This window comes from Tenrec ecaudatus, chromosome 12 (assembly GCF_050624435.1).
Source record: "Tenrec ecaudatus isolate mTenEca1 chromosome 12, mTenEca1.hap1, whole genome shotgun sequence".
Taxonomy (NCBI): domain Eukaryota; kingdom Metazoa; phylum Chordata; class Mammalia; order Afrosoricida; family Tenrecidae; genus Tenrec; species Tenrec ecaudatus.
Window position 1 is genome coordinate 45,803,086 of NC_134541.1, and position 23,660 is coordinate 45,826,745.

General features: G+C 38.8%; 1 protein-coding gene across 1 annotated transcript in view; it reads right to left on the minus strand.

Annotated features, from left to right (window-relative positions):
* Positions 1–23,660, minus strand: part of TASP1 (taspase 1) — a 312,710-nt gene that overhangs the window by 214,801 nt on the left and 74,249 nt on the right. The window contains exon 7 of the mRNA XM_075564008.1: positions 4,980–5,059. Coding sequence (XP_075420123.1) covers positions 4,980–5,059 — 80 coding nt within the window. The remainder of the gene's footprint in view (positions 1–4,979; positions 5,060–23,660) is intronic.

The window sequence follows — 23,660 nt, forward strand, 5'->3', positions numbered from 1 at the left end:
TTCTTGATATGACTGAATTGAATTGTATGATTTGTTAATTATTACTCAATAAAATAAAAAGAACTAGTCAATATTCAACCATTTCAAGAGTTAGCATGTGATCAAGATCAATGATCTTGTGAGAAGAAATCCAAACTGTACTAAAGGTACTGGCAAGAAAAGAGGTCCTGGGAAAAGTTTCAGTACACTGATGCACTACTGGAAGTGTTCACACATGTACCCCAAGAAATTTGGAAGGCAGTTCCTGGTCAACTGACAGGAGATCCAGATGTGAGCCTATCCCAAAGAAAAGTAACCCAATAGAACATGAAAATTATCAAACAATATCATTAATCTCACTTTCAAGTAAGATTTTGCTGAAGGTGATTCAAAATAGTTGCAGAAGTACATCAACAGAGAGTTACCAGAAATTCAAGCCAGATCTGGAAGAAGACATGGAACAAGGGATATCAGTAGTGATGTCAGATAGAACTTGACTTAAAGTAGAGAGATGGTCACCTGTGTTTCATTGATTTTGCAAAAGCATTTGAATATGCAAATCATAACAAACTATGAATAATATTGCGAAGAATGGGAAGCCCAGAGCACTTCATTATGCTTTGGGAAATGTACACATAGACCAAGAGACAGTCACTGAAACAGAACAAAGGAACAATGAATAGTTTCAAATCAGGAAAGAGGTGACAGGGTTGTATCCTTTCACTGAACTTACTCGTTCTAGATCAGTGGTTCTCCACCTGTGGGTCGCAACCCCCTTAGGGGACAAATGACCCTTTCACAGGGATCGCTCATTTGATAACAGTAGCAAAATTACACTTATGAAGTAGCAACGAAAATAAATGTATGGCTGGAGATCACCATAACATGAGGAACTGTATTAAAGGGTCACAGCATTAGGAAGGTTGGGAACCACTGTTCTAGATGCTAAGCAAATTATCCAAGACACTGAACTATATGAAAAAGAATGTGGCATCAGGACTGGAGACAACTCAACCTTGGTTGCAAAATGCCAAGAGGATTTGAAACACTTATTGATGAAAATAAATGACTAAAGTCTTCATTATGGATTATTCCATATGTAAAGAAAACAAACACCCACCCAAGGGGAGTGTTTTATTATTTGCGTCTCCACAGGGAAAGAGGGACCAGACTTGAATCCAGTGTTCTGGAATGAGAATGCACCGTGCTGGCAAGGAGCGGGGAGCCAATGGAGGGGCCCGAGGGCTCGGCTCCCAAACCAACTACATAGACAACTGCCCCTCCCCCCAAAAGAATTTACTTTAGAGGACAGCACTGAAGCTACAGCTAGGGGAGAGGGACATATCTGATCAGAGCACATGGGAACAAATGAACAGGGAAGAAGAGAGAATGGAGCACATCCTGGCCCACCAAGCCTGGAGAACGATATCCAATGAACAGCCAATACACAGAGTGGACCATATAGCTGATCCCACTATTAGACACAATGTCCCTCGCTGACCCATGACCCTACAGGGGACAACACTGGAGACCCAGTATTGGGATTGGCCTTGTCTGACCCTGCGTGACACCGAGGCAAAACACTAAAGGCATGCGACAGAGCAATAGGGGGGGAGACAAGCAAGGAGTTCCTGAGGGAGCATAAAGGTTATACTTTGGGGCCAGAGCATACTACCCCACTGGACTTGACAGGAGGACATGCCTAGAGGTCAAAAATCAGACCTTGATCTATTTACCGGTTTTACTTTCTTTTTTAAATTAAAAAATTTTTAATTTATTTTCTTCTGGGTCATTGTTTTTCTTTTTTGTTGTCATCATTATGTTCTCTTTTGTTGGTTTATCTTGCTATGCCTTGTTTTTTGATGCATATTATTATCTCTGCAGATCTATCTAGATCAGATAGGCTGGATGAACAGTTTAGAGAAATAAACAACAGGACCGATGGTTCCAGGGGGACATGGGAGAGGTGGATGTGGGGGAAAGGAGGTGGTATTGAACAAACCCAGGGACAAAGGAGCAACAAGTGATCCAAAATTAGTGGCAAGGAGGGTGTGAGAGGCCTAAGAGAGATTCAGCAAGGGCAATGTAACTGAGAGAAATTACTAATCCCAAATGAAGGCTGAGCATGATAGTGGGACAAGAGGAAAGTAAAAGGAAATAAAGGAAAGAACTAGGAGGCAAAGGACATTTATAGAGGTCTAAATACAGGCATGTACAAATGTAAATATATTTAAGATTGTGGGGAAATAGATCTACATGCATGTATTTATAGGTTTAGTATTAAGGCAGCAGATGGACACTGGACCTCCACTCAAGTACTTACTCAATGCAAGAACACTTTATTCTATTAAATTAGCATTGCATGATGCACACCTTCCAGACACGATCACTGAATACAACTATGTGCATAAGCAAATGTGGTGAAGAAAACTGATGGTGCCCGGCTATCAAAAGATATAGCATCTGGGGTCTTAAAGGCTTGCAGGTAAAAAAGAAGCTATCTACCTCAGAAGCAGCAAAGCCCACATGAAAGAAGCACACCAGCCTGTGTGACCACATGGTATAGAAGGGACCAAGTATCAGACATCACAGAACAAAAAATCCTATCAGTGGTGCCCACCTTCCCAATATTATCACTGAAGACAAATGTGTGCATAAGCAAATGTGGTGAAGAAAGCTGATGGTGCTCAGCTATCAAAAGATATAGCATCTGGGGCCTTAAAGGCTTGAAGATAAACAAGCAGCCTTCTAGCTGAGAAGCAACAAAGCCCACATGAAAGAAGCACACCAGCCTGTGTGACCATGAAGTGTCGAAAGTATCGGGCATCAAAGGACAAAAAAAGCATATTGTAAATGAGGATGAGGACAGAGTGGAGACACAAAACCCACCTGTAGGCCACTGGACACCCCATTACAGAAGGGTGGTGGGGAGAAGAAGAGCCTGTCAGGGTGCAGTGTAGCTATGATTAAACATACAACTTTCCTCTAGTGCCTAAATGCTTCCCCCCCCAACCCCACCACCACTATCATGATCCCAATTCTACCTTACAAATCTCGCTAGACCAGTGGAGGTACACTGGTACAGATAGGAACTGGAAACATAGGGAATGCAGGATGATCCTGGATGATCCCTTCAGGACCAGAGTTGAGAGTGAAGATACCAGGAGGGTGGAGGGAAGGTGGGGGTAGAAATGGGGAACTGATTACAAAGATCTACATATAACCTCCTCCCTGGGGGATGGACAACAGAAAAGTGGTGAAGGTAGATATAAGACAGTGTAAGGTATAACAAAATATTAATAATTTATAAATTATCAAGGGCTCGTGGGGTGGAGGAAGCTGGAGTGGATGAGGAGCTGATACCAAGGGCTCAAGTAGAAAGCAAATATGAGAATGATGATGGCAATGTATGTACAAATGTGCTTGACACAATGGTTGGATGGATGGATGGATGGTGATAAACAGTTGTACGAGCCTCAAATAAAGTGATTTTAATAAAAAGAAAACAAAAAGCTTAACAACCAGACCCATAAATAATATAATAATAAGTACAAAAAGATTAAAATTTTTAATAATTTCATATACCTGGATCCACAAATCAATGCCAATGGGAAGAGTTAAAACATAAAATTATAAAATATACTGAACTAGTCTTCAACAAAATATTTCTTTGAAGTACTAAAGAACAAAGATATCACTCTAAGGACTAAGATGTGCCTCACACAAGCCTTTTCAACCAGTTCAGGTACATGCAAAATCTGGCCAATGAACAAATGATTCATTTGAATTATAGTGTTCATGAAGAATGTTGAAACACTATGGACTCCAGGAGACTGGTACTTTGGACAGACTATCAGGTGGGAACAGTTCAAAAAGAAGAGTATCGTGATTGGCAAAGTGTGGGATGAGCGAAAAAAAGGAAGCCCTTCAATGAGATGGACTGAATCTATGGCCCCCAGAGTGGGCTCAATCAAAACAACTGTGAGGATGGCACAGGACCTGGCAGTGAAAATCATTAAGGTTTACATAAAGTCACTGTGAGTCAGAACCAGCTCAAGGGCACCTAATTACCACACCACAAAACATAATCATCTTTCTTATGAATCTTGAGTTCCTGGAAATTAATGACTCTCCATTTTTTTAGGTAGTTACAAATTTGGATATATAGATAAGGTTAATAATAGAATTTTAATAAAACACAACTATGATGTTTTTAGTATTTCCTTCTTATGCATAAAATATAAGTTGTCATTTATTTAAAAAATAAATGTGTAATATATACACATATGCTATCTTCCTTTTACCAAATCATCAGATTTAATCATCAGCAGGCTTTAATTGCCATAAATAGTTCTAGTCACTGAAAATTTTCCTTAAAGACTATAGAGTAATTTAATTACTCATATTCTTCTGTGTTGGATATATTATAAAACTTATATATATATTTGTAGTAATGCTCACTGAACAACTATCGAGATTTCCAAATAAAAGTTGCTAGAAGTAAAGCATATTTAAGGATTTGATTTATACTTAAACTGCCCTCCAAAATCCTTGCCAACTTATATTCGTGCCCTCAGGGCATTGTTTTTTTTTTTTCACTATACACTTAACAGCAGTGATATCTTTGCGACAAGAATTTTTCAGTTTTAACTCTTATATAGTCATTCTTTTTCGTTCCTTCTGCACTCAGAAAAGTCTTTCCTCAGCTCAATGGTAGTTACATATGCTTTTTCTCTCCCTTTCTTTGGGAATGGTGTTAAGGTTTTGTCAGTAATTATTAAGTAATGCTTTTATAAAATCATCAGAAAGCAATGGTAGTGGCAGCAACTCAGGACTATAAAGGTGACTTAAATAATTTTTATCTATCTTTAACTGTACTTATTTCAACTTACACACTTCCTTCTGTGAACATTTTTAATATCTGAATCTTAACAGAAGCAATGCAATGCTTTCAGGTATATATAATCATATGTTTAATTTTTTTTAAGTTTTTTACTCACTTGTATTCATGATGTTAGGAGGGCAAGAGGATATCCCATGATCTAGTGCCCATCTGTAGGCTCCTTCTCCAACTAAAAAGCTAACAACAAAAAATATATTCTTTTACAAAGTCAAAGTATAATCTTCTCCTACATAAATGATATGTTAAGGCAATGGGGAAAAAAATCTTGCACATAAACATAAATCTGTATTTAGCCAAAAATAGCACACACACAAAAAAAACCAAAAACTCACTGCTGAGTCAATTCTGACTCATAGCTACCCTATAGAACAAGATAGCACTGCTCCCATGGGCTTCAGACTATCACACTCTGTGGCACTAGGAAGCCTCCTCTTGCTTGAGTGCATCAGCTGATGGGTGCAAACTGCTGAGCCCTCTGGTTAGCATGAGAAATACAAGCTGTTCCCAGGTATGGACGGCCAATTTACCTACAACCAGCAATTACTAACCAACTACATTAAAAATGTAAGGGATGTATAATAATTCATAATATCAGCATGACTCTGTGGCACTTGGGAAAAATCAGGTTGAGTATGCAGTGAGTTTCTTTCTTGACTTACTCCAAAAGTGATTTTTCAGCACTAAACTACAAGTTTCAACATACAAAAGTCAGTACATAGGTAGTTAGCTAACAACATAAGAATGACTTACAAAGATTTCAAAATGGTATGCAAGCTAATTAGCTACCCCATTTCTGATGTAATTTGACCAAGCAAGTAATAATGTAATAAGCAGTTACTATAATCATCAATCACTTCATCTCCATCCATAGGCAATATGCATGAATTTTTTTTAATGGAAAACTACTGGTGCACTTCCCACTCCCTGTTTTCATTTCTGCTCTTCCAACCATTCTAAAGCTAAAAATTCTAGTAACATATACTAAAGTCTTAAGATCCAACTGTTAATAAAATGGAAAGACAAAATCTAAAAGTATAGAAACATTTTTGGTTCAAAAGAGCAACTGAAGGTTATGCTTAATATTGATTTCCAATACATACATAAAGGTGAACTGGGGACATACTAGGAAAAAGAAGAAAAAACACAACTGAGAGCATAATGGGTTAAGGCAACATTTCTCAACCTGTGGGTTGTGACCCCTTTGGGGGTCGAATGACCCTTTCACAGGGGTTGCCAGATTCATAGCAGTAGCAAAATGACAGTTACAAAGTAGCAACGAAAACAATTTTATGGTTGGGGGTTCACCACAACATGAGGAACTGTATTAAAGGATCGCGACATTAGGAAGGTTGAGAACCACTGGGTTCAGGGTTGGACTGCTTATGGCAAGATAGGTGGTTCAAACCCATCAATCACGCTACAGGAGAAAGATGAGGCTGTTTGCTATATAAGAGAACTCAACTTTATGGCATTATGGTTTGGAATAGAATTTAGCAGTTCCTCCCAGAAAAGGAATTTGGTAAGAAAAAACTTCTCTTCATGTGAAAATGTTAAACAATAAATTAAATGGTCAAGAAAGAATTTGAAGCTGAATCAAATATTTCTAAATTCCTGCTGTAAAAATTTGAGTTCAATTATAGTACCTAGAATCAGTGTTATTTTGCAAAATGCTCCTAATTTATGTTTTAATATATATTTGATTCTAAACAAAATAATTTTTCTGTTGTCATCTATACATGTTTCTAAATAATCTAGGCATTTAAAATATTTACAAGATCCCCCCCTGACCATAGCAGCGGGGTGTAAATAGCCTGCTATCATGCTATCAGACGGGGAGCTTACAAATCAATCATGGCAGATGTAGTTAGATTAAAATGTAATGCCTTCTTATTTGATTTCTCTTTTGGTCCATTTGAAAATTTCAGTTTTAAAATGTTCTGCTTCCTTTTTGAATGAAGTTTTACTATGTTTGTCCAGTCCTTGTGTTTTTGTTGTATTTTTTTGGTATATTTTGGTTTGGCTTTTTTTTTTGGTGTGGGGGGTTCTTGTTTCCTGTTTGTGTTTTGTAGGATTTTCTGTATATGAAATCCAGGAGAGGTGGCTCTGTGGAGCCTTCAACAAGAGTGTCCAAGGGGAAGGAAAGAAAGAATTGATGAAAATGGGAAGCTAACAATGATTCAAAAAGAAAATGTTCTGAAATTGATTGTGGTAATATCTTCGTATGACTGAATAACTATATTGTATGATATATGAAGTATATGCTGATGAAAATATATTTTTAAATATTCACAGGAAGGCTTATATTTAGATGTCACTATACATTAATACTGAAAATATAAACTTTCCTTACTATTAAAAACTTGAATATAAAAGTTCATCATCATATTAAATGTCATACTGATTCTGAAATCATTTTACACTGTTTAAATCTATGCAAGCTTTTGCTAAAAACTATATTAAAATTTTAAAATCACTTTCCAGAAAATTAAATGCAGTGTCAATATAATCTTCTTTCAGTTTTCCAACTCTGCAAAGAGAAAGCTTTTAGAAAAAAAGTTCACCCCAATCCATTAAAAAATCCCAGTGGGGTTTGATGAAGTGTAATGTAGTCAAGAATTACTAAGAGTTGAATGAAGGTTGAACATGATAGTGGGACAGGAGGAAAGTAAAAGGAAATAGAGGAAAGAACTAGAAGATAAAAGATATTTATAGAGGTATAAATATAGGCAAGTACATATGTAAATATATGTATAACAATAGGGATATAGGGCTATGTGCATATATTTAAACGTTAAGTATTAAAGAAGCAGATAGACATTGGGTCTCTACTCAAGTACTCCCTCAAAGCAAGATTTTGTTCTAATAACCTGGCATTCTGTGATGCTCACCTTCTTGACATGATTGCTGAAGAAAAGGTGGGTGTATAAGCAAATATGGTAAAGACAACTGATGGTGCTGGCTATCAAAAGATACAGTGTTCGGGGTCTTAAAGACTTGAAGTTAAACAAGCAGTCATCTAGGAGGGAAGCAGAAAAGGCCACATGGATGAAGCACACTAGCCTGTGTGATCACGTGGTGTCCTTGGTATCAGCATCAGATTGCCCAAGGCAAACAATTAAATCTGTGTGAATGCAGTGAAGACACAAAGCTCATTTGTAGACAGATGGTCAACCCTTCACAGAAAGGTACAAGGAAGAAACAAGTCGGCCAGGGTGCAGTACAACATCAACAAAACACCCAACCTTCCTCTAGTTCTTTAATGTTTTCTCCTCCTACCCCGCCCCGTGCCTACCCCCACCCCCTCCCCCTGTCCCCACTATCATGACCCCAGTTCTACCTTATAAATCTGGCTAGACCAGAGCATGACAGTGCTACAGATAAGAGCTCTGAACACAAGGAATCCAAGACAGAAAACCCCTCAGTATAGTAATGGGTGTAGCAATACCAGGGGGCAGGGGGAAGGAGGGGAAGAAAGGGGAACCGATCGCAATGATCGACAAATAACCGCACACACACACACACACACCCATCCTCATCCGGCGGGGTGAGCAACTGAAACATGAGTGAAGGGAGACAGCGGTCAGTGTAAGCTATGAAGATAACAATGTATAATTTATAAAGGATTCACAAGGGTGGGAGTGATAAGGGAGGGAAAAAAGAGGAGCTTATACCAAGGGCTCAAGTAGAAAGAAAATGTTTTGAAAATGATGATAGCAACTTATGTACAAATGTGTTTGATACAATTGATGTATGGATTGTTACAAGAGCTGTAAGAACCCCCAATAAAATGATTTTTTTTTAAATCCCAGTGGGGATCTACAAGTATACATCGACACCCAGGCTGACTGGGTAAAAGGGGAGTGGGAATATACTAATGAATTCAGAGAGGATATTTATACATGTGTACTGACTTGTGCTGCAAGTATATCTATGACAGTGGGAAAGGATACATAAGAAACTTCTCAGATATCACCAAAACCTTGAGGGATGAGTCACCGGGCATGGGGCATCTCTGGGAACATAGGGGTCAACTGGCACAGCATAATTCACTCGAACAATGCTCTCTGTATAATTGAGGAATAGCTACTAGGGCAGTGCTTCTCAACCTGTGGGTCGCAACCCCCGGGGGAGGAGGGTCAAACGACCCTTTCACAGGGGTCACCCAATTCATAACTAGCAAAATTACGGTTATGATGTAGCAATGAAAATAATTTTATAGTAGGGTCACCATAACATGAGGAACTGTATTAAAGGGTCACGGCATTAGGAAGGTTGAGAACCACTGTACTAAGGTCTTAAAAGCTTGTGAGCAGTCATCTAAAGTGAAATTATTGGTCTCTCCCTATCCAGAGAAGAAAAGAATGAAGAAAACAAAAGACGAAAGAAGCACAGAAATAATGAGTCCAATGGGACTAATGGACCGTGTAAATGTCAGTCTCCAAAACCCCGAGAAAAGAGCTAGATGGTGCCTGGTTACCACTACCACGTACTCTGGAAAGGATCACATTAGAAGGCCCTGGGTGGAGAAAATTGTGAAACAGAATCCAAAATCACAAAAGAGACCAGGCTCACTGGTCACACAGACACTGGTGGAAGCCCCAAGACTATGGCCCTCACTCTTCAGGCCTGGAATTGAATCCACCTACATTTAAAATTGAAAGGACAGCATTTAGCCAAACACAGAGTTTAGAGAGTTAGGAATAAAGGAGGAATGGAAATAAGAAGTACAAGAGCAGGATAAGTGATGGCAAATTGAAGAGATTGCATTGGTTGAGTTGAATTATATGATTTATTGAATATAAAATACGATCTATCTTTAGACCTAATTGACAATAAAAATTTAGTACAATAAAGAAAGAAAATTCCAATGGCTCTATGTGATGTTTAGATTTTATATCAACTTGATGCGACTGTAGGAAAGGATTACTGAAGTTCAACCTCTGAATCAGGACAAAGCCTAATGATGTCTCCATCAAGGCATAGGCTTTTTAAATGAGATACTGTGGAGAACTGTCTCTGTCTCTTCTATCCCTGTGACTTCTGCATTTCCTGGATTCTGCATCTGGTTCCTGGCCATTCTGCTGATTGTCCCCGGGAGCTGTCAGTATGCTGTCATGTTCCTGTTGACTCAGGATCCACACACTGCTGCACCTACCAGCCTATGGTCTCCCTGCTTCCTACTTCATTTTGCAGTTTCATCAACTGACTGCCAGAAGGGTGAGTAGGGATGGGGTTCGCACTGGGAACTGACACAGACATGAGTTGGACTGCACTGGGCTACTTTATTGATATAAAAGTCATTCTTGGTATAATATTATTTCTTATGTATACATGACTGTCACTGGTTTTGTTCCTCTAGAAAACTCAGCCTAACAGTACCATAAAATATATATCCAAAATTTGACTACTTAACCCTCACTGCTACCATCTTCAGCCTAAGGCTTAAGCAAGACTCTAAGCTATCGTCTATCACCTGGATTGTTGCCATGGTCCCTAGCGAATTTCATAAAGGCCATGCTTGGCTTACTCTGCTCTGTCCACCATATATTTTCAACACACCAACCACTGAAATTCTTATAAAACAAAAGTCAGATAATGATCATCTTCTTCTCACACGCTGAAAGCCTTCTTGTGGTATGCTACTGTACAAGGCATAGTCTTCACACAAATGTAAAAGCTTCCATTTGCTCTGATCCTTTCTTCTGTTCAGCCCTCATCCAAGTACTACATCTTACTGCTCCTGCCTCAGTCTGCAACAGCCTCTCGCAGTAACGCAAACATGACAAGAAGGTATAAAAATGCCTTTGTCCTGACTGTTCTTGGATTATTTTCCCAGCACACCGACTTAAGAAGTATGGTGAAAAGACAGAACCCTTTGCACATCTTTCCTGGTTTTACACTAGACAGGATTCCCTTACTTTGAAGATAGGCTAAGAAGAACTTGGCGTTAAGGTGGAGAAAAACTTACTAACAATTAACTTACTAACATGGAGACGACACAATTTTGCTTGCTGAAAACTAGGGGGACTTGAAGAACTTACTGACAGAGATCAAGGACAGCAGCCTTTGGTAAGGATTATAAAACAAATCCTTCTAGATAAGCTCATGATAAAAAATAACGAAGTTGCCAACTACTACATTTTACTTGGTTCTAGAGTCAATCCTGATGGAAGTAGCAGTGAAGAAATCAAAGAAGAAATCTGCATTCAGCAAATCCGCTGCAATAAACTTCTTCAAAGTGAATTGCAAGCATGCCACTTTGACAAGCCATAGCATTTTCAATCGCCAAATATGCATACAAAAGCTAGACAAATAATAAGAGAAGAATTGATGTGGCTGAATTATGGTTTTGGCAAAGAATGTTCAAAGTACCACGGACTATGAAAAGATCAAGCAAATCTCTCTCTGAAGAAGTATAGGCAAAAAAAAGCCTTATCAGACCAGTGGCTGCAAAAGGACATCACGCTTGATAAAGGGGAAAACTCAAAAAGGAAGATGATTTGCAACAAGATGGACTGATAGACTACAATGAACAGAAACAACAAAATAGTGAGGATGGCACAGGACCGAAGAAGTGTTTCGTTCTGTTCTGTTGTACACAGGTTGCTGTGAGTCAGAACTGACTTGAGGCACCAAGAACAAAGCGTCATACAACTGCACTGAATTATTTCATGTGAATCGTCTACAAAGTCTCTGCAGTGCCCAAGAAACAAACTTTTTCTCCATGTGTCTAGTCAGATAGAATTCACCAAGAATTAACTGTTACCAAGTTTCTTGCGATGGCCATTCTGCTAGATAGGAGACCTCTAAGAAGCAGAAGAGGGAAATCTCACTACCAGCAAGAGCCAGGAGTGAGCCAGACAATGAATTTCCTTGATCCAGAAAATAGTTCGGACAACTGAGGAGTGGCAGAGGAGCAGCAGCCGCATCAGGAGACGCAGCATAAGACAGAGGGTTGGACTTTCTAGCCCACAGAGCAAGGAAAGCTGAGTTTTGAGGGCAGGATGCTAGTTAAGGAATGGAATGAATCTGGGCACTTAACTGGGGTAGCTGCTCTTGCTGACCCACAGAGCTTGAGCCGGTAACCCCTTTGCTTGGGTATTTATGAGCAACCCTGTAAGTGTTTTGTTCCTTTCTCACCTGCATTGGAAGTGAATAACCTCCTCTGTACACCTATTCATCTTGTCTGTGGTCACTGCAATGAAGCATTGCATTCAGTAGAGAAAAAGTACAACTGTTGTTAATGACAAAACAAAAACAAACAGTAAGTTTACAGTTTCAAAGAAGTGTGCCTCTGAAATGAGTCTCAAAATGATGTGATTTAGTGATTCATAAAGTTCACAACAGTCCTCAGGGACCTTATTAATCAAAGCACATTGTTGTGGATGAAAAATACATAGGATGATATGACCATCCTGATTGCTTCTTCACTGAACTTAAAAACTGCTTTCTATTACCATATACCCAAAGGGGATGAATTATAATGGTGCCTACAAAAATGATATTTTTGTCTCTAAAGTGAATTGGGACGTATGTAAATCATAGACATATAGATGAATTTTGAGCTCATACTTAATCATAAGTCTCAATCTAAGTTCTTGTGATATGTCCCTATTCGATACTTGCCCTCATTAGAGATCACTGGGTACTAGAGCAAACTAGGAGAAAAATCCAAGTGATGTCCTGTTATCTGAAAGAATACTATCTGGGGTCTTTAAGTCGTGTTTTTCAAAAAGCAGACAGGTAAAGGAGGTGTCAGGGAAATCCACACAGAATAAGCCCATCAGGCCTACGTGATCCTAGGATTGTAAACAATAAGACCAGAAGAGGGAATGTCATTAGAGCAAAGAATTGAGCACCAGTTTGCAGAATGCTATGGATGATGGTGAAAGGCCAAAATCCATTTGCAACCCCCCCCCCACATGTGATTTAAGTGTCTGGTGAATCCTGACTGACCATCGACCAGGGATGTGAATAGCCTTGCTCTCAGGAAAAGTGACGTAACAAGTGGATGGTTTAGATGTTTGTTCTTAGGAACCATCAAGTCACTTTGTACTCACAGTGACCATGTGCACAACAGAACAAAACAGTGCTCTGTTGTGAGCCAGCCTCACAAATGTTCCTATGACGTGGCCATTGTTCTAGCCACGTGTCAATCCATCTACTAGAGGGGCTTCCTCTATTTTCCTGCCCCTCCATGTTACCAAGCATAGATGTCCTTCTGCAGAGATTGGTATCTCCTAACGGCATGTCCAAAGTATGTAAGATGAAGTCTTGCCATTCTTTGGCCCTAAGGATCATTCTGGCACTGCTGCCCTAAGACAGATCAGTTTACACTTCAGCAGTCTAGGGGACTTCCAACATTCATCGCTGACACCACAATTCGAAGCTATTGATTTTTCTACGGTCTTCTTTATTCAATGTTTCTAATTTTCAAATGCATATGACACAAATGAAAATACCATGGCTTGGGTCACGTACACCTTAGTCCTCTACGTAACATCCTTGCTTTTCAACACACTAAAGTGGTCTTGGCAGCACTGATTGTGAAACCAAGCATGGTGAAATTCTTGACAATTCCAATCTTTTCTCTCTCCTGTTACCTATTGGTCAAGTTGTAAGGATTTTTTAATTTCTTTATATTGAGTTGTAATCCATATCAAATGCTGCAATTCTTGATCTTCATCAGCAAGTGATTCAAGTCCTTCTCACTTTCAACAAGCAAGGTTGTGTCATTTGCATATTACAGGTTATTAATAAGTCTTCCTCCAATCCTGATGCTAAATTCTTCATATAATCCAAGATTTCTGAAGATCAACTCAACATACAAATAGACTAAGTATGGTAAGAGGATGCAGCCCTGACATACACCTTGTGTTAGTCTAGGTAGACTAGAAAAACAAATCCAGTGACATAATGTATATAATAAAGTATTTTATATACAAGAGCAATTGAATAATGCTCAGTACAGATCAAGAAAACATTCCAGCCCAGTCCAGATCAAGTCCATAAGTCCGATTTTAGCCTATATGTCTGATACCAATCTATAAATTCCTCTTCAGATTCATGAAACACATACAAAGATGATGAATACAGGAAAATTACAGTCCAGTGGGTGGAAAGTCTTGTGGATCCAGTAGAAGCATCTCAACACTGGTATGGGTCTCCTTCAATTCCAGGGCTCTAGCGTAGCTCCATGTGTCTTCTCAACAGGAATGTCTTGCAGGGAGTCAATGTGTGTCCAGCCTCCAGCAAGTTATTTATCTCCTTAGTGCCTCCAAGTGAGGTCATCTAGCTGACCTGATTGACTGGCTAAACTCCACCCCTTCACTCTTGTCTCACATTGACAACAGATTATGTAACTACCACACACCTTTACTGATATTAAACCAAACAATATTCCCTTGTTCTGTTCACACAACTGCTTCTTGATCCGTGTTCAAGTTCGACAGGAGCACAATGAAGTATTCTTCAAATTCCCATTCTTTCCATGGTTATCCATAGGTTTTATGATCCACACAGGTGAAGGCCTTTACATAGTGAATAAAGCCCAAGTAAATATATTCCTGGTATTCTCTACTCTGAATCAAGATCTAGCTAACAGCTCTTGTTCCATGTCCTCTTCTGAATCTGGCCTGCACCTATGGCTGCTCCCTGTCAATGTAACTGCTGCAACTGTTGTTGGATGATCTTTAGTAAAATTTTGCTTGCATGTGATATCAATGATATCGTTCTATAATTTGAACATTTGGTTATGTCACCATTCTTTAGAATGAGCACAAATATATATGTTTCCCAGTCAGTGAGCCAAGTAACTATCTTCCAAATTTCTTGGTGTAGATAAGTAAATGCTTCCAGTTCTTCATCAGCTTATTTAAATGTTCCGGTGTGTATTCCTGAATCCTTGTTTTTGATTCTTTCAATGCAGCTTGAACTTGTCTCTTCAGACCATTGGATCTTGCTCATATGCTATCTCATAAAATGGAAGCATTTCAACTAATTACTTTCGGTAAAGTGACTTTGTATATTCTTCCCATCATCATTTGATGCTTCCTGCATCAGTCAATATTTTGCCCATATAATCTTTCAAGATTGCAACTCGAGACTAGAAGCTTTTTTTCAGTTCTTTCAGTTTAAGATACACTGAGTTTATTCTTCCTTTCAGTTTTCTTTTTTTTAAACATATTTTTAAAACATTTTATTAGGGGCTCATACAACTCTTATCACAATCCACACATATACATACATCAATTGTATAAAGCACATCCGTACATTTTTTGCCCTAATCACTCTCAAAGCATTTGCTCTCCACTTAAGCCCTCTGCATCAGGTCCTCTTTTTAACCCCCCTCCCTCCCCACTCCCCCCTCCCTCATGAGCCCTTGATAATCCACAGATTGTTATTTTGTCATATCTTGCCCTATCCGGAGTCTCCCTTTCCCCCCTTCTCTGCCGTCCCTCTCCCAGGGAAGAGGTCACATGTAGATCCTTGTAATCAGTTCCCCCTTTCCAACCCACTCACCCTCCACTCTCCCAGCCTCGCCCCTCACACCCCTGGTCCTGAAGGTATCATCCCCCCTGGATTCCCTGTGCCTCCAGCTCCCATATGCACCAGTGTACAACCTCTGCCCTATCCAGTCCTGCAAGGTAGAATTCGGATCATGGTAATTGGGTGGAGGAAGCATCCAGGATCTGGGGGAAAGCTGTGTTCTTCATCAGTACTACATCGCACCCTGACTGACCCATCTCCTCTCCTAAATCCCTCTGTGAGGGGATCTCCAGTGGTCGACACTTGGGCCTTGGGTCTCCACTCTGCACTTCCCCCTTCTTTGCACATTTCATTATAATACATGACTGTCTTCTCAAGCTGCCCTTTGAAATGTTCTATTTAGAGCTTTGACTCCATCATTTTTTCCCATTTGCTTTAGCTACTCTATGATTAAGAGCAAGTTTCTCCTCTGACATGTACTTTGATATTTTCATTCTTTCTTTTTAATGGCCTTTTGCTTTCTTCATGAATGATGATTTTGATGTCCTCCCACAGCTCATCAGGTCCTCTGACATTACTATTGAATGTTGCAAATCTGTTCTTGAGATGTTCTCGAAATTCAGGTGGAATTCAGAATGAATCAAGGCCATTTGGAGCTCTTGTGGGTTTATTTTAATTTTCTGCAGCTTCATCTGAACTTAAATATGAGCAGCTAATGTCAGCCCCTGCCCTGACATTAGCTGCTGATATTAAGCTTTTCCATCGTCTCATCTCCAGGTATAGTCAAATTCATTTCTATGTATTCCAAGCTACAGAAGTCCATGCGTATAGTATTAGTGGCCTTGTATCAAAAGCCCCAGGGTAATCTAACCTTATATTCCTTTCAACACTTTCCACACACACACATATTCTCCAGGTTTTTGTGTGTACATATTAGAAAGTTCTTGCAATTCTTTAGGAGTATACTGTACCTGTATCCCAGCTGAATTTTATATTTGATTTATTGAAACTTAAGTCTACTTGTAGGTCTAAATGCAATAATAGGTGAGATGTTTCCTGGCAACTTTCAACAAAATAAAAATTTAAAAACTCTCTCAATAAAGTAAAGCATCTGCCTTAGCTAATGCTCCAAATATAGGCCAAGGTTCCATATCAGCAAGTGGCATTGGGCTAATCTCAATTGTGAGTAAAAGGAGCTATGGTTTTACTGATAAAGGATTAGTCTCCTCAGATGAGAGATTGGGTACTGTTGGCTCACTTGACTCAATGAATTTAGGGGTTCAGAGTACCCATCTTCCTGATTATCTGCTCATTTATGCCCACCCCAAATGTGGCATGCTATTTTTCCCCTCATCAGTGCCCTCACTTTGACAACAGACAGCATTCCAGCTCGAGGGCTCAAATGGCACTGTGATTCTGCCGCTCTTGTGATAAGACTCTGGGTTTGCTTTTCAGCAATATCATCTCTTCCTGTAGAAAAGATAAAACTTTCTTTCACGTCACAAAAAGAAACTTGGGTCTTTAAAGCAGCACTTGAGCTGTGCCTCTAAAGCCTTGAGCGCTTCTTTACCAGACGGTCTATTGCAAATGCATCCAACAATCCACTTCCCCAAACATTGCACCCTGGGAAAACTGGAGAACTATATCAGACAGATGGTTATCCAGGGCCTCACTTCTCACCGTTTCTTCTACTGATGACAACATTTTGTGTATTGGCTTTGCTACCTCAAACCATGGGTTAACAGGACCCTCTTAAACTAGTGGTGACAGGTTCTTCTATACTAACTGGGGCCTTAAGGTCTAATCAAATTTTAGAAAACAATGTAGACACTTATCTTTATGATTGTGTTTCTCTAAAACCACTGCTGTTACCAAAGGTATTACGCTAGGGTCTCTAGAGAAACAAAACTAATGATTATGTATATGTGTGTATATTGTTATATATATATTAATTTATATGTATATCTATATATATATAAGTTTATATCCCAAAAAAACACGATACAGTTGTAAAATGCCTGATTTAAGTCATTGGGTCATATGTCAAGCTGAGGTTCTTCCTGACTAAGCTAATTCCTGGGCTGGTGAATCAGGAAGCAGGATGATGAAGCAGGAAGATCACAGGTGGAGATAGAGGTCAGTGAATCCATGGTCAACAGGTTGCGATTAGGCTAAACAGTGGCATGAATTCAAGATTTGGCAGGCAATAGGGTTTGCAAGCATAGAGCAGGCCACAGGCTCAAGTCCACAGAACCAGAGGCTGTGGAGACTGATGCAGGATTGAAATCCATCTACAAGAAGGAAGAAGCCTTCTCACAGAGTCAGCTTAAATATGAGTAGGGCACACCCCTGAGGAATTTTCCTGTCAATTGTATCAAGGCTGGGCTGGGATTAAGGAACTCACACTCCACCCCAATCTTCCCACAACTGCTTGGCAACTCATAAAAGATCTCATGAAGGAGTTAATTTTATTATGATTATATTATGGGAGAATCTTGGCTCCACAAAGGTGATGCAAAACCTAACTCTCAAAATGAATCCTAGGTTTGAGGGGGGGTGGGTGGATAAATTTTCATACAAGACAGTCTAACCAGAAACAAATTTATTCTCTTTTTTGAATCAAAGAAAGAAGGAAGCAGAAAATATAGCAAGTAACAGTTTTAAATAGTAGACCTCAGACAACAGAAGATAGATAACCTAGTGGGGCTGGGGGACAATAGAAAACATGTAAGTTAACCATATCGCTGTCCCAGCTTACTGCCTGAAGTTTCCCAGGGCACCATACTGAAAGAGGGACTATAGGCAAAGCCTGGAAGTCTCTTTGCTTTGAAAAGACAGATCTGGGCAGTCTGTAGCAGAATGATAATCAGTGCATGTGTGACAGAAAATTACCTGAAGTCTGGAAAAGGAAACTCAAAGTTTCAGAAAAATTCTTCTTCAACAAATGTGCTTGACACAATGAATGGATGTATGGATTGTGGTAAGAGTTGTATGAGCCCCCAATAAAATGATTTTTTTAATACTTCTTCAACAAAAATATGGCAAAAAAAACACCTCCTATTCCCCCTGAAAATGTAAAAATCTTCATTCTAAGTGAAGATATACTAGTCAGGAGGACAGGGCTAAAGGCATCTCTAGTCAGATGTAATAAATCATTTTGTTTTCAGACCGTTTTATTAGAAGCTGATCCAGCCATCATACCATTTGATAGTTCAATTACATCAAGCAGTATTGTACAATTGCTAACAAAATCAGTTTCACATGTAATAGATCTTAAAGCAAGACGTGAAAGGACTCTCAGGAAGATTGATACAGTGCCTGGAGGAAAGAACTCAAACTCATAAAAATGATTGTGAGGAAGATGCAGGACAAGCAGTGCTTCCTTTCACTGTTTGATGACCCTGAACAATATAACAACAATAAAATTGCTGAAGAGATTTCAGCAGAGTTTCTAGACTAAGGAAAAAATGCTTGGCAATCCACTTCTAAAACTGAATCTTTGAAAATTGTATGGTAACAAAAGTCCAATCAACAAGTGACCACAGCTCTCAAGTGGGAAGAGGTAACACTTTGATCCTTTGTGCATGCGTAACAATGTGTTGGGTACACTCAATGTCCGGTAAGAACATCAGACTATATGGTGAAAGATGGAATATTTTCCCAAGATCGCCATATGACAAGGATGTTCATTTTCACCATTGCTACTCAATGTTGTACTGAAGTTCTATACAGCGTAATTAGGGAATGAAACGTATCAAAGTAAGGAAGGAAGGAAGGGAGAAAGAAAGAAAGAAATCTACCAATGTTGATATGATTCTATACAGAGACAATCACAGAGAAAACATAAGAAAGCTACTAGAGCTAATAAATAGTTCAGCAATATTGTAGGGTCCAAAATAAACACAAAAATTTTCTCCTATACAACAGCAATAAATAAATGGGAAAAATTTTAATCCATTTACAATAGCATCTAAAATAATAAAATATATAGGATTAAACTAAATCACAAAGATGAACAATTATACACTGAAAATTATAAAACACTGCAAAAATAAACTAAATCATAAGAAGACATCCAATAGCCAAGTATTGGAAATTTTATAATATTAAGATGTCTATACTACTCAAGTGATCTATATATTCCATGAAATGTATATTGAAACTCCAATACTTTTTGGATAAATGAAAAAGTCACTACACAAATTTACATGGGACTTACAAAGGGCTCAAAACAGCCAATGAACTCTTGAAAAAAGAGACTAAAGTCAGTAGACGCTCACAAATATCAACATAAAAAATACAATAAAGCTACAATAACCAATCTAGTAATAGTAAAAGGATAGCCATATAGCCAAAAGTAATAGAAATGAGAATCCAGAAAAATCTCATCTACAGACATCCATTTTCAACAGTGAATCCATTACACAGGAAAGAAACAGCCTCTTCTATAAGCAGTGCTCAGACAAACAGAGCATATGCAATGCAGGACACTGGATTCGTGCTTCACAACATAGGAAGACTAAACCACAACTTGAAAAGGAACTCTTAGAACAAACATAAAGACAAAATTTAAGAACCCAGTTCTCAACAATGGTATTTTAGATATGACATTAAAAGCACAAACACAGAAAGAAAAAAGTAGGCAAATGGGACTTCTTCAATAGTAAACAATTCTCTGTATCAAGGAAGTAATCAGAGAAGTAGAGAGACAAGATCAGAGGCTGTCAGATCAGAAGTACAGGAAGACCTCCACTGCAACTCTCAAAGGAAGTTTACTACAAGAGAGATCCTGCACTCTCTGACCATAAGAAAAGCAGACCTACATTTCTTAATCTAGGAGAGCAGTAACACCTGCTGACAGGCTCCTTTGCCACTGGCACGGAAGCACTTCCGAGAGCCCCATGCCTCCATGGCACAGCCAAATTTTCTCAGTCTTTGTGGCAACCCAACCATCTGAACCTCTTATCTGGCTGGCCTCAGGGAGACAGCTCTCTGTGGGCAGCCTGGTGCAGATATAATCAGGACCCAATTTAACCTTGGCTTTGCTATAGTTTGCTTTTTCTTCTCACCGTCCTTTGAGCTCCAGTGCCCTCCCCAAACACTTGTCCCACTTAGCCCATATGGCACGACTAATATCAAATAACACTATCAAAGAGCAGGTTTACCACCCACGGACACCTTTATTTTCTACTTTGTATTGTTCCATTTCTGTACTTTTTTTCTATTACAATACTCTCATATTTTTGGATTCTCTCCCACTTCCTTATCCAGTGGTTTCTTCTGATGTGGCCCTATCCTCCTCAGAATACCCATTTCCCTCAGGCAAAAACAGGCAAATGTTTAGATTCCAGGTCATCTACCCAAACAAGGAATTTTCTTCTTTTCTTTTTTTCTCCTCTGAGTGCACTGAGATGCCCGCCTTCACATTGCTCTAATCATGTACATTAGTAGCCATACCCAGGCCACATCTAGACTGTTGTCTCTTCTTTTCTTGCAATTCCATTCATTTTCAGTTTCTGTTCTCCCTCTTTTTTTCTCATGAAATATATTTCAGTGGAACGTATTAATTCTGATTACCCCTCTTAAAGTACATTTCCCCATTATTTTTACAAATTTCTAAGCTTCGATCGAAAGCTGCTTATCATCACTATCATAACTTTTACTTTATTCCCTCCCTTTTCCTTCCCACAGTTTTCCCAATTACCTATCTCTCTCCTCTTTACTCCATTTGACCACCATATATTATACAGCTACTAGTGAACTTCTCCCACATCACTAAACAGTCAAATACCTCGGTAACCAAGACCCACACACCACCAAAAGCTGTACCACGATGCCAGAGAAACAACAGTCAACCACAACAAACAAACAACAAGAAAAACAAACACAAACAATAGAAAACCACCCAAACCCAATGGAGTAAGTACTCTGAAGAAAGGACCGTGCATCTGCCTGCTGTGGAATTCACAATGATGTCCAGGCTCTACCAAGAAAAGTGGGTGGCAGGCAAATGAACGATGGAAAAATTGAAAACCTAAAATCCTTACACAAAAAGGAATTCCAGAAGACAAACAATGAGATAACAGAATTAGGCTAAAGATGAGTAAGAATCTATTCAGTTCACTCAAAGACAACCATTCTGAATACAATTGACAAGAGTAACAATAGAAAACAAATGTGAAGGAATCTGGAGAATTTCGTGGTATATATTAGTAAGAAAAACAACCTATCGGGATCCTGGTAGAAGAAGATATAAAAATATATAGGTAGAGTAACAATATAAGAAATTATGAAGAAAATCCTCCAAAGACAAAAAAGAAGAGAAAATAACTCTTGAAGAGGCTGAGAAAACCCCAAATAGGATAGATCCCAAAAGAAACACATCACCACATATTGTAGTTAAACTATCCAATGTCATGGAGAAGGAGAAAATCCTGAGGACAGCTAGAGGAAAAAGAACAGTCACCTCCCGAAGAAATTAGATAAGGAAAAGCTCAGAATTCTCACCAAAAACTATGAATGTAAAAATACAATGGAATGACACATATAAAGCTCTGAGAGAAAAAAAAACTGTTGAACAAGAATCCTATATACAGCTAAATTATTACTCAAATATGAGAAAGAAAGAAAAGTATTTCCATACAAGGAAAAATTAAAGGAATTCAGAAAACAGGACCAGGATTACAGAGAAATATTAACTGGGTCACTAGATACAGTGAATCAACAACAGCAGGCAAACCTGAGAGCACCACATGGGACAACACAACCCACAACCCATATGATGAACGTAGCAAATAAAAACAACACAAAATGTAGGACCAATGACACCAATAAACACCCCTCGCCTGCAAAAAAGGAAAACAGAAACCAAACGTAATCACAGCAAAACGGCAGCAACAAACCCAAATAAATCAATAATGATGCTGGATGTTAATGGATAAATACACTAATCAAAAGACAGAATATCAGGCTGGATTAGAAAAGAAGACCCATCTCTATGCTGCCTAGAAGAGACACACATTAAAACTGACGTCAACAATAAGACTAAAAAATTAAAGGATGATGAAAACCCAACAAGTCAATAGCAACTATAAAAAGGCAGGAGTAGCAAAAGTAATCTCTGATCAAATAAATTTCCAAACAAGTAGCATATGGACACTACATAATGATTAAATGAACAATATATAAAGAACATATAATCCTAATAAACATAGAAGTGCCCAATGAATGACCCTCAAAAGACATCAATAAAATACGTACATTGTTGAAAACAGAAGTGAACAGCTCATCAATAACTATAGGAGACTTCAACATAGCAGTGTCAAGGAAAGACATCATCAGAAAATAAAAACTCTCAAAAAAGAAACAGGAGAGCTAAGGACCATAAATATAGAGTACCCCACCCAATAACACAATATATATTCTTCTATAGGGCACATGGTACATATTCTAGAACAGAACATGTTAAGCAACAAAACAAGCCTCAACAAATTCAAAAATACTGAGATCTTACAATCCATCTTCTCAGATCACAATGCTATAAAACAAGAAATCAACAATAGAAATAATAGGAATATAAGGATGAACATATGGAGACTGAACAACACACTAGTTTAAAACGACTGCGTAATAGACCCCAAAAAGGATGAAATGAAGAATTTTTTGAAACAAATGATAATAATAGCATATTATACCAGAACTTTTGGGACACAGAAAAAACAGTTATCAGAGGGCAATCTATAACATTCAATACACACATGAAAAAGGAAGAGAGATCCAAAATCAACACATTAACACACATTCAACAACTAGAAGTAGAGCAAAATGTAAACCATCCAACAGAAGAAATCATAAAGATCAGAGCATAAATAAATGAACTGGAAAACAGAAAAACAATGGGAAAATTCAACTGAACAAGAAGTTGAGTTTTTGAAAGGACTAACAAAATTGAAAAACCAATGGCAAACTTAACAAAGGAAAAGAAAAAGATGAAAATATTTAGTCTGGGATGAAGAGTGACATTATTCAATTCAAGCTCCCAGACAAGAAGGGGTAGGACACCTCTGTGGGAATTACACCTGGATTAGCCCATCTGAGCCAGGCGAATTTGATTCAGCCAATGGGGTTGGCCACGCCTCCCCAACATGACCCCTGAAAAGGCCAGAGTTTTTTTTCTGGCTCTCTCTTAATGCAGCACGGCAGGGGCTGCAGTCCCAGAGCCACAGTCCCACAACCATGCCGCTGACTCTGTCTGCCCTGTGTTCCATTCAATGTAAAACATGAAACTGCT